This window comes from Mustela erminea, chromosome 10, assembly GCF_009829155.1.
Source record: "Mustela erminea isolate mMusErm1 chromosome 10, mMusErm1.Pri, whole genome shotgun sequence".
In the NCBI taxonomy this organism is placed as follows: Eukaryota; Metazoa; Chordata; class Mammalia; order Carnivora; family Mustelidae; genus Mustela; species Mustela erminea.
This window is the reverse complement of record NC_045623.1, coordinates 25828475-25841068: the sequence shown is the minus strand read 5'-3', so window position 1 is coordinate 25841068 and position 12594 is coordinate 25828475. Positions and strand designations below refer to the sequence as shown.

The following is a 12594-nucleotide window of genomic DNA, read 5'->3' as shown; positions in this document are numbered from 1 at the left end:
GGGTCTGTTCCCCCAGCTCTGGCTCACCTTCCTTACTGTACAGCTTCATTTTCCAGTCCTGCCCTTCAAAGAGAAGCTACAGTTTTGGGGCCTGTGGCTACAAACTGGGACCACCTCGGGAAGACATGCTCAGTTAATGAGGATTTGTGATACCTTTACTTTTTGGTCACCCACCATCCTGCCCAGTAGCCTGTACAGCATATTTATTGGCTTGCTTTTTCTGCAGCGAGGCACAAGAGGCAGTGGGAAGAAAAGTACTGAAATCCATAGGTACAGTTTTCTTAACTGTAAGAAGCAATTCCTTGATTTTGTCAAAGTATTATTGTATCAAATAAAATGATGTGGAAGATTAGGTCACACTACTCAACTCACAGTGGAATTCCTATTGTTGATTCTCTGATGATAACATGAGAATCTTAAACTAGAATGAGCTGCTGGGTCCTGCTAAAAGGTCAGGCCGACAGTGATGCTGGGTATTTTTGATTGTTACTCCAATTTTGATAGATATTAGCTTGCTTCACTAATTGTAATGATTTAAAAGTGGAAAAAATCAATTCCTTGCTAGAAAGCAATAAGAAGCCAAATAGCAGAAATATCTTTTTAAGAAAACACAATTTACAATTATAAGCAAGTCTCACGCTAGGTTTTGAGATTATGTTGCTTTTGTTTTGTTTTGTTTTGTTTTGTTTGCAGTAGAACTTCAGTATTTTTTAAAATTATTTTTATTAACATATAATGTATTATTTGCCCAAGAGGTACAGGTCTGTGAATCATCATCAGGCTTACTCACTTCACACCACTCTCCATATCACATATCCCCCCCAATGTCTATAACCCAACCAGCCTCTCCCCACCCCCCTCCTCACAGCAACCCTCGGTTTATTTTGTGAAATTAAGGGTCTCTTATGGTTTGTCTCCCTCCCGATCCCATCTTGTTTCATTTTTTCCTTCTCTATCCCCCAAACTCCCTACTGTGATTCTCAAATTCCTCATATCAGGGTATGTGTGTGTATGTGTGTGTGTGTATAGGAATACTATGTTGCTGTCATTTTGATGACTCTTAATCTCCAATGATCACAGTCCTGGACACAGTAGATACTGAACTAAAGTGCTTAACTACATGATACAAACAATCCATTTCTTGAGACTTTGCTTGGTTTTTCACACTTAAAACAAGAAAGAGAAAAGAGATTTTTTAAAGAGTTTTAGGGATTATCTTATATTATTTTAAAATAGATGAACATACATTAATTGGATAAATGTACAAATTGGATAAATGTACAAATGGACATATTAACAGGGTAATATTAAATATTGGCAGAGGGGACAGTTGACATATTTACTTAGGGGAAAAAAAAATCAAAATTCCAAAAGAGGTCTGGTAACTGTCAATTAATTAATATTCAGGTTGAAAACTGCAGTTTTTGTGACAACCAGTGTATTTGTATATGTAGTTCAATACATTCATTCTCTCTAATCATCTAATACATGGTAGGGATACATTAAGTGCTCAGTAAATGCAGATGATTAGAGAGAATGAATATTACCCTGTATTTCTAGGAATATAAAGCGTTTGTGTACTCCTAGAAATACATAAAGAATTTCCAAGAGGTATGGAGGGAATCAATTTCTACACAATCCACCTGCATATACACACTTCCCTAAAATTTTTTTGGCTTAATGCCCCCTGCATTCATGCATTTTCTTAATCATCTCTCCTTCCAGAATTGCCCTTTTTCCACTAGGTAAAAGAAAGATCTCTCATCTTAATGGCCCAGTGACGTGTTGAATGTATCCTGGTGGTCATTCAGGAGATTAGTTACTTTCCATTTGTTGATGAATAAGTATTGGCTGTACTACTTACCAGATTTGTAATATCACAGATGTACTTAACCTTTTGTGCCTCAGCTTTCTCATCTGTGAAATAAGATATGTAGCAATCATTGTAAGGTGGTAATATGAAAGTAATGTGCAATAAGGAAGCCATTGCAATGCCTGAGCAAGGACTCACATTGATACATATTGCTGTGTCATGTTATTTCTACATGTGGTAACATTCTAGAACTCATATTTCAAAATACATAAATTGTTTTTCTTCCTGTGGTATGGTAGATGGTAAAGAAAGAGTTCCGTAGCTAACTTGTCTTTTTTACTAAGTTTCCCTGTCCCAAATAGGACTTAGTTGAGAAATGAAAATGTTAATTCACAACACTAATCAGTGCGGCTATCTACTGAATATCTTCCTCAGACATTTATTAAACTGGGATAGTTGAAGCAGAATAGGACAAAAAAAGTTTCTTCACGGGAGAATTAATGCCGTCTTTGGTGTAATTTGGATCACTTATTTGACAGGAATTCTAAATAGAGCAGACTGCTCAGAATTACATTTTGAATTTTACCTTGAGGACTTAAGAAGTTTATTCAAATGATAGTTTGGCAGGAGTTATCAGAAAGATGTGGTATCTCCTGAAAGCAGTAATTGCTTTGGGCTGCCCCGCAGGGTTACCAGATAGTAGAATTGTGTATGGATTTGCAGAGGAGGCCAGAGGGCTCTAGTAGAAATGACATTCACAAGGGAAACAGGGATTTTCCCAGAGGCAGCATGTGGTCTGCCCTCTATTGTGCCACCGGTCCCCATGTTTTACATATATTGTAGCTAGAGACTTAAAGTGATTTGTATTTTGGTATTTTTCTGTTTCCTGCTTTGTTTAGATATAGAATTTGGTGAAGGAGATTTTTGAGTATATGTAAAGCTGAGTTTTACTTTCTTTTTTCCCTTGGGATTGAAAAGAAATGAAATACTAATGACAACTAATATTAACCCATGTGTGCCTGTGATGTTAACTTTAAGGTTTTTGCAGGTCTTCTTCCTCAGGTTGTGGACATTCTTCTCAATTCCTAATTTGCTGACAGAATTTTAAAATCAGAAATGGACATTATAATTTGACAAGTGCCTTTTCTGTGTCCATTGAGATGATATTACATTTAATAGTTAATTATATTGATCAATATTTGAATGTTAATCCAGTCCTATAATCCTGGGATAAACTCCTTTTGGTCCTGATGTATAATTCTTCCTTTTCTTTCTTTCTTCCTTTCTCTCTCTCTCTTTTTCTTTCTTCCTTCCTTTCTTTCTTTCTTTCATTATGTTAGTCACCATACAGTCTGATGTATAATTCTTTCTATAGATTTTCTATAGAAAGTAATCTATTTTCTATAAATCTTCTTTTCTATAGATTGCTGTATTTGCCAAAGTTTTGTTTAGAATTTTTCTATGTTTATGAGAGATATTGTAATTTTCTTCTCTTACAGTATCTTTGGTTTTAATAAATTGGAAAGCATTTTATGTATTCAATTTTCTGGTAGAGTTTGTGTAGAATTAATGATTCCTTCCTTAAATGTTTGATAAAATTCACTAATGATGGCCATTGGGCCTAGAGTTTTCTTTGTGGGAAGATATTTCACAACAAATTCAGATTCATTGGGTTATCTATTTTTCTGGTGTGAGTTTGTGTAGTTTGTGTCTTTCAGGGAATTGGTCCATTCCATTTACGTTGTTAGTGTATATGTATAAAGTGTTTCATAATATTCTTTTATTTTCTAAAGTAGAATCTGGAGTGATGTCACCTTTCTCATTCCTAACAGCTGGAAATTTGTGTCCTCTCTCTTCTTTTAGGTCCAGTTAATTACTATCACTTTTATTAATCTTCTCTAAGAGCCAACATTTCGTTTCATTGATATTTCTTTATTTTTACTTTTTCATTAAGTCCCACTCTGATCTTCTCTCTTTCTTTCTCTCTTTTTCTTTCATTCTTCTTTCTCCCTAGTTTGGGTTTAATTTGTTTTACTTGTTCATTTGTTTATTGATTAGTTTTTAGTGTGGAAATAAATCATTTATTTAAGACCTTTCTTCTTTTATTTATTTATTTTTTTAGCTTCTATTTTAATTCCAGTTGGTTAACATACAGTGTAATACTAGTTTCTGGTGTACAATATAGTGATTCAACACTTCCCTGCATCACCTAGTGCTCATGGTGAACCTTTCTTTTCTAATAGATATTTCGTGCTATAAATTTCTATGTACAGCTTTAGTGACATGCAGAATTTTTTATATGCTGTGTTTTTATTTTCATTCAGTTCAAAATACTTTCTGTCTATATTTCCTTCTGAATTCTTCTTTGACAGAGGATTATTATATATGTAAGTTTCCTGTTTAGATTTCAGATATTTGGATATGTTTCAGATGTTCCCTCTCTATTGCTGATTTCTAATTTAATTCCATTATGTCCAGGGAACAAACTTCATGTGACTTGACTCTTTAAATTTACTGAGACTTCTTTTGTAGCCTAGAATATGGTCTGTTTTGGTAAATGTCGTATGTGCACAAGAATAAATACGCATTTTCCTTTCTATAGGTGTCAGTTAGGTCAGCTTGATTGATAATAGTGTTCCAGTTTTCCGTATCACTTCTGATTTTCAGTCCACATGTTCTATCAGTTCTTGTGAGAGAGGTGTCTCAAAATCAATTATAATTGTGGATTTGTCTTTCTTCTTACAATTCTATCAGTTTTTGTTTCATGTATTTTAAAACTCTGCCATTATATAGATATAAATATTTTAAATTATGCCTAGATAAATTGATGTTTGTCATTTGTGAAATAACCTTTATCTCTGATAATAGTCTTTGTTCTAAAACCTATTTTATCTGATATAGCCACTCTAGCTTTCTTTTGACATGTGTTTCATAGTGTATATATATATATATATTTTTGCCCTTTTAATTTAAATGTATTTGTATATTTTTCTTCTAAGTGGAATATTGGTGGGTCTTGTTTTTTATTTAGTAGGACAATCTGTGTCTTACTAGAATATTTTAGCTTATTGACACTGAAATTGATTATTGATATGGCTAGATCTGAGTCCATTATTATGCTCTTTGTTTTTTATTTGCTCCATCTCTTTGTTCCCATATTCTTCTCTATGCCTCCTTTTGGATAGTAGACAGTTTTGTATGATTTCATTTTAGCTCATTTGTTGGTGTTTTAGATATGCTTTTTATTTTTGATGCTTATGTTCAGGTTTATTGTTTATAGCTTAATCTTATCATCAAGTATATTCAAGTCATATTATACCACTTCACCTGTCATTTAAGAACCTATAATCATATTTCTCATTTTCTTTCTCCTGACCTTTATGCTCTTTTTGTCATTTATTTTATTTGTACATGTATTATAAGCCTCACAAGGTCTTGTTACTATTATTATTAATAATCAAGTAGTCAATTATATTTTAAATAAATTTAAGAAATATATTTTTCTTATTCCCTATAATTGTCATTCTGTAGTCTTCATTCCTTTGAATGGATTCATATTTCTATCCGGTCTCATTTTCTTTTTGCCTGATAAAAATTTTTTTTTAAACATTTCTTGTAGTATGGTCTGTTGGTGTAAAATTCTTAGCTTTTATATGTCAGAAAATATCTTTATTCCATCTTTGTTTTTGAAGGATACCTTTGCTAGGCATACAGTCCTATATCTTTTTTAATATTTTTTCTTTCAGTACCTTCAAAATATTACTCTGCTGTCTTCTTACTTACATTATCTTGGATGAGAAATACTTATCCCTATTTTTCCTTCTTTTGTATGTAACATCATTTTTCTCTGTCTTTAAAGATTGTCTTTATCACTGGTTTTGAGCAATTTGGTTAGAAATTGGCTTGATGCATTCTTCCTCATGTTTCTCATGTTTAGACTTTATTGTGTTTCTTGAATTTGTGGATGTGTACTTATCAAATTTGGAAAAAATGGCCATTTATATTTTCAAAAGTGTTTGTGCACCTCACCTTCTCAGCAATGCTAATTACATATATATAATCCTACTGCAAGCTGTCCTCTGGCTCACTGATGCTCTTTTCCTTTCTTCTCATTGATCTTTTTTCTTTGTGGGTCTGCTTTCAGATGCTTTCCATTTCTGTGCCTTCACCTACACTAACTTTTGTCTTCTGCATTGGTCTTACGCATTATTAATTCCATTCATTATATTTTCTCATCTCACACATAGTAATTTTCATCTCTGGAAGGCTAGTTTGTGTCTATTCTTCATTTATTCCATACCTCTACTTAACTCTTTGAACAGCTAGGACACTTTTATAATAACTCATTTAATGTCCTTGTCTGCTAAATCTAACATCTTTTTCAATTCTGGGTCAGTTTCTTTTTTCTTTTTTTTCCAAATTTTTATTTAAATTTCAGTTAGTTGACATGCAATGTAATATTGGTTTCTGGTGTAGAATTTAGTAATTCATGACTTACAGACAACACCCAGTACTCATGACAAGGGCCCTCCTGAAACCCCATCACCCATCTAGCCTATCCCCTCTCCACCTTCCCACTCTAGGAACCTTCAATTTGTTCTCTGTAGTGGAGAGTCTCTTTTCTAGTTTGTGTCTCTTCCCCCTCCCCTCAATGTTCCTTTGTTTTGTTCCTTAAATTCAACATATGAGTGAAATCACATGGTATTTGTCTTTCTCTGATTGACTTATTTCACTTAACATTATACAGTCCAGCTATATCCACATTGTTGCAAATGGCAGGATTTCACTCTTTTTATGGCTGAGTAATATTCCATTGTATATAAATTTCAATTGATTTTTCACCTCATAATGGGTTATGTTTCCTTCCTTCTTTTTATATTAGTAATTTTAGTTAGATGCCAGATATGAATTTTGTTGCATGTTGAATATTTTTCTATTCCTATAGCACTTAATTTTAAGTTGCTTAGACAGAATTTGATCCTTTAGGGTCCTACTTTTAAGATTTGTTAGGTGGTACTTGAGCATCTTTTAGTATAGGGCAAATTATTTTCCCAATATTGAGGCAAGGCCCTTCTTTATATTCTACCCGATATCTCATGAATTATGGGATTTTCCAGTCTCTTTTAGTGAGATCCTGTACTATTCCAGGCCTTGGGAGAACATGGACACTGTTCACTCTACTCCTCACTGGTGGCTTTTTTTCCAGGCCTCAGGTAGTTTGTACTTATCAGGACTCCACTGAATACCCAAGGGAGACCCACCAGAGATCTCCAGAGTGCTCTCTCTGCTCTCCTTCTCTGGTACTCTGCTCTCCGAACTCTCCTGCATTACCTTTCCATAGACTCTTAGCTCCATCTCTTCAACTCCATCTCTTCAACTGCCTGGTTACATCTAAGTTCAGCTTCTTCCACCATGGCCTGGAAATGCTCTTAAGGCAATAAATAGGTGTATTGGTGTGCTAAGACTGCCATAACAAAATACCAATACTACGTGGCTTAAAATACTAAGTGGCTTAAACAACAAAAAATTATTTTCTTGCAGTTCTGGAGTTTAAATGTGCAAGATCAAGATGTTGGCACACTTGGTTTCTTTGGAGGCTTTTCGTCTTGACTTTGCAGATGGCAGTCTTCTCCCAGTGTCCCCACATTGTCTTTTCTCTCTGCTGTCGTATAACCAGTTTCCTCTTATAAGAATACTACTCAATTTGGATTAGGGCCCATCTTCACAGCCTTATTTCAACTGAATCACCTCTTCAAAGGCCTTATGTCCAAATACTTCCACATTCCTTAAGTACTTCAACAAATGAATTTTTATTGTATTAATTTTATTTTTTTTAATTTAACTTCAGTTTTTAACATAGAGTGTATTACTGGTTTCAGAGGTAGAGGTCAGTGATTCATCAGTCTTATGTAACACCCAGTGTTCATTACTTCCCATGCCTCCTTAATGCCCATCACCCGGTTACCCCATCCCCCCACTCCCCTCCTCTCCAGCAACCTGCAGTTTGTTTCCTGTGATTAAAGGTCTCTTGTGCTTTTCCTCCCTCTCTTGTTTCATCTTGTTTTATTTTTTCTCTCTTCCCCTATGATCCTGTTTTCGACAGATGAATTTTGAAGTATCTTGGAATGGGCTTCAACAAATGAGTTTTGGGGACTCAGTTCTGCCCATAACCGTAGGGTAATCATAGAGCTCAGATTGTTTTTATCATGTCTCTCAGGGACCGCTGTCCTTTGTTGCCTGATGTTCAGGGTCTTAAAAACTGTCATTTCATATACTTTTTTTAAATTTTTTATTTTTTATAAACATATATTTTTATCCCCAGGGTTACAGGTCTGTGAATCACCAGGTTTACACACTTCACAGCACTTACCAAAGCACATACCCTCCCCAATGTCCATAACCCCACCCCCCTTCTCCCAAACCCCCTCCCCCCAGCAACCCTCAGTTTGTTTTGTGAGATTAAGAGTCACTTATGGTTTGTCTCCCTCCCAATCCCATCTTGTTTCATTTATTCTTCTCCTACCCACTTAAGCCCCCATGTTGCATCACCACTTCCTCATATCAGGGAGATCACATGATAGTTGTCTTTCTCTGCTTGACTTATTTCGCTAAGCATGATATGCTCTAGTTCCATCCATGTTGTCGCAAATGGCAAGATTTCATTTCTTTTGATGGCTGCATAGTATTCCATTGTGTATATATACCACATCTTCTTGATCCATTCATCTGTTGATGGACATCTAGGTTCTTTCCATAGTTTGGCTATTGTGGACATTGCTGCTATAAACATTTGGGTGCATGTGCCCCTTTGGATCACTACGTTTGTATCTTTAGGGTAAAACCCAATAGTGCAATTGCTGGGTCATAGGGCAGTTCTATTTTCAACATTTTGAGGAACCTCCATGCTGTTTTCCAGAGTGGCTGCACCAGCTTGCATTCCCACCAACAGTGTAGGAGGGTTCCCCTTTCTCCGCATGCTCGCCAGCATCTGTCATTTCCTGACTTGTTGATTTTAGCCATTCTGACTGGTGTGAGGTGATATCTCATTGTAGTTTTGAACATATATTTTTTCTTTATCTATCTATCTATCATCTATATTTTTTTAGCAGAAGAGTAAATCTAGGCCTAACTACACCATTTTGGCTAGCAACAGAAGTCCTAAGCCCAACCACTTAACCAGTGGACTCCTTACATTGCCCTTCTACAGACATGAACAGAGGTTTACGGGCGTACTCCTACTAGGAAACATGCATTAACTCATTCTAGTCTGATTTAGATCCCACTGATATTTATTTTCATCATACCCTGCAACTTCATAGACCTTGAAGTTGATTATAGTTGCTTACTTATGTCCCCTTGCTAAATCACAATTTTTATGAGATCAAGGATTGTGCCCCAGAACCTACCGTAGTGCCTGATATTAGTAAGAACTCAAAAATATTTGTTGAGTGAATAGATATTTTATGTCAACCCCCACGTCTCAAATTATGTATAGTTTGGGTGTTTATAAAAGACATAGATCTAAAAGTTGAAAGAGAGATAGAATGTGAGGTATTTATCTTTAATGCCTTCTCATGGGTATAAGCATTGAGATGTAAAGATATCTCCTCCTTCTCCAGTACCATGCCAGAGGAGGCCCCTCTGCCTGCCAGGTGGCCCCTGTCATAGCTGCCTGGCTTTCTCTCTATTCCCTGACCTCTCTTTCCTTTCCCCTATTTTAGTTTGTTATTTCTCATCCCAATGAGGTAGATATTATTATTGTACACACAAAGTAGAAAATCAGAGACTTAGTAACTTACTAAAGAATAAAGGTAAATCCCAGAACTGATTCATCACAGTAGCTGATATTATGCTTCATGGCTTATACTTGGCTTCCAGTACGCTAAAATTTTTAAATCAAAAATATCCCTTAAAGTCTTGATAGACTTAATTATTCTTATGAGACCTATATTATCCCAAGCCTGACTTCCAAAATACATATATCACAAAATAAATACTCAACATTTTACCCAGTAATTTAGTCAGTTTTTTTTTAAATTTGGCAATTAAGTCTTCCACAGTATTTTCTACTGTTCTCATGCAAATATATAATTTTCTAGCCTTATTATTCATTTCCTCTTCAAACTATCTCAGAATCAAATCACTGCATATACCCTTTATAAAAACCTTGTTTGGCAAAATGTTTCCCATATTCTAAATCTTCAGTTTGAAAAACTGTTGTATATACACACATATATGCATATAGGTGTACATATATGTGTATGTGTGTGCATACACATACATGCACACACACACACATAAGTCCATACTCTCTGGAACACAGCACATTTATAATTTGGAAAGTTTAAAAAAATCTTTTTTAAAGATTTTATTTATTTATTTGACAGAGAGAGATCACAAGTAGGCAGAGAGTTAGGCAGAGAGAGAAAGAGGGAAGCAGGCTTCCTGCTGAGCAGAGAGCCCAATGCAGGACTCGATCCCAGGACCCCGAGATCATGACCTGAGCCAAAGGCAGTGGCTTAACCGACTGAGCCACCCAGGTGCCCCTGGGAGGTTTAAAATTTTGAGTTTGTACTGTGTTTGGCAAATTGCTGGTTGTCACTTAGTACTTGTTGGATATGGACATATTAAACCTATAAAAGGATTAGAGGATAAAGAAGTGATATGAAAGTAGTTTAGAGAAGTAAGCCAGTGTTAATCAGTCCAACTTCAGTGTATTATATATAAAAAAGATATATATGTATTTGTATATAGCAATCTATCCACATTTGCAAAAAAACCCCATGATTTCTTTCCTAATCAATATTAGCTCATACTGAATATATGTTAGAGTAGGTTTTAGAAGAACCCTAAATATGTGCAAACTATTAAAATTATGCTGTGGATAAACTTCATACAGATAACTGAGACTCGGCCTAGGCAGGTCAGCACTAGGCAGTATCACAAAGGTGGCCACATTCCTGTTGGCGTGTCCCCACCACCTTCAGTCTCGTCTGATCCTTTTTCATCTCCTGTGGCACATGAATGACCAAGTTTCACCATCTAGTCCCAAGAGACCATCATAATACAGTAACTGCTAATTTTTACTTTGCGCTAAGCATTCTGCATAGGGATTTATAAAGATTACGGAACTTTGATTTTTTACATTTGCCCTAGTGGTTCAGTATTTTCATTAATGTAGTAATTTTATAGCTGGAGAAACTATAATAAAGATTCATCAGCTTGCCCAAACTCAAACTTGTAGTAGGATTCAAATCTGATAGATGCATGCTTATATCCCCACTTCCCTGTCTAGACGCTTAACCCCTGCCTCCTCAGATCCAAATGGTTCATCTTTTCATCCATAATTTAGCAGTTTCCTTTCCTGACAGTGGGGTAATATGGGATTATTTTAGCAAACTAATTCATACTCATTTTTTTAACCTTTTGTTTTCCTCTTATTATCAATAGTATCCCTCATTATAAATTAAAATATGTAGAAAACAACAAGGATTCTGGTGGGAGATTGAAAACAACAAGGATTCTTGTTGGTGGGAGAGAGGAGCAGGGAAGACTGCTCTAGGAACAAATACATAAGGATTTATTAATCCTTTCACCGCTGAAAGTTAACTACTGTTGATCTCCTCATGGTGTATTTCCATTATTCAGTGCCTTGCCACATGGGAATCCTTCCTTGCATCACAGACTGACCTCCACATGGAAGAAACCTCTGAAGATAAACCTGAAGCCCACTGAGGACTTCCGTGTGATCTTTGGGAGACAGCATCTATTAACCAAAGTTACTCTTTCTGGATGGGTTTTGTCCTTTATGAAGTGGATGAAAAATGTTTCACACTATCTGGAAAACCAACAGCTTGAAACTCAGGTATTCCAGATAATTGATATGAATTTGGAGATATATATATATACAGATAGATCGATAAATAGATAGATATATACAGATAGATCGATAAATAGATAGACATCTGTATCTATCTATCTATATATTTAGCTTAGTTTTTATTTTAAATTTGTGTGCCAATAAATACATACAGAATTTTTTTGCCCAAATGTTTGTTTGTGGAACATTTCATTTTAAATATATTATGAAGACTCATAAACTTTTAATAAAAAGTTTAATATGAAATGACTGGCTGTGGTGTGTTCTTTTTGTACCAGTAGCTCCAGCCTCTAAAGCAGATTCTGATAAGGATTCAGCATGTTACCAAGCATACTATGAATTTACCTTTATTTCATCACAATTTTCTCTAAAATACTATTCACTTTGACATTTGGATCTTGAAGTAAATATATAAAAAGTAATTTACTATTATTAAACATTAATGATAACTGTTCACAAGTTGGTTTGGTAAGAGTAAAGTAATTGTTTTTCGCAATTGAAAAAAATCACCCAGATACATTGACATTAATCTTTGAGTTATTAATAATCCTACGCAACCTAGTAATCAAGTAATAGTGGCCATACAAAGTGATTTCATATTTAACTTATGGCTATATTTAGAAACTACATATGTTGGTTATTTAATATTTGCTAATATGTTGAAAAATAGATCTTTCTCAAGACTTTACACTTTGAGGTATTTGGCTATGCACGTTATATTACATGCAGGACATTAAGTATCATTTGGGTATTAGCCTTAAATAAGTGTCACAAAAACAACCTAGACATTTGTTTTAATCAAAACAAATAGATACACAAATGCAGATGTAAAGCTAAATGTTTTTCATAAATATTGGCATGTATAATTTTTAAACCATTTGTGATAATCTGACTCCATTTT

At 34.9% G+C, this 12594-nt stretch overlaps 1 protein-coding gene across 2 annotated transcripts in view; it reads left to right on the top strand.

Moving 5' to 3' along the window:
• SNX7 (sorting nexin 7) overlaps nt 1-11771 on the top strand; it is a 98451-nt gene extending 86680 nt beyond the window's left edge. For both annotated transcript variants that reach the window (XM_032301585.1, XM_032301586.1), the window contains exon 9: nt 11462-11771. In XM_032301585.1, the coding sequence (XP_032157476.1) occupies nt 11462-11548 (87 nt within the window). In that variant the 3' untranslated portion in view covers nt 11549-11771. The remainder of the gene's footprint in view (nt 1-11461) is intronic.
• Nucleotides 11772-12594: the final 823 nt, after the last annotated feature.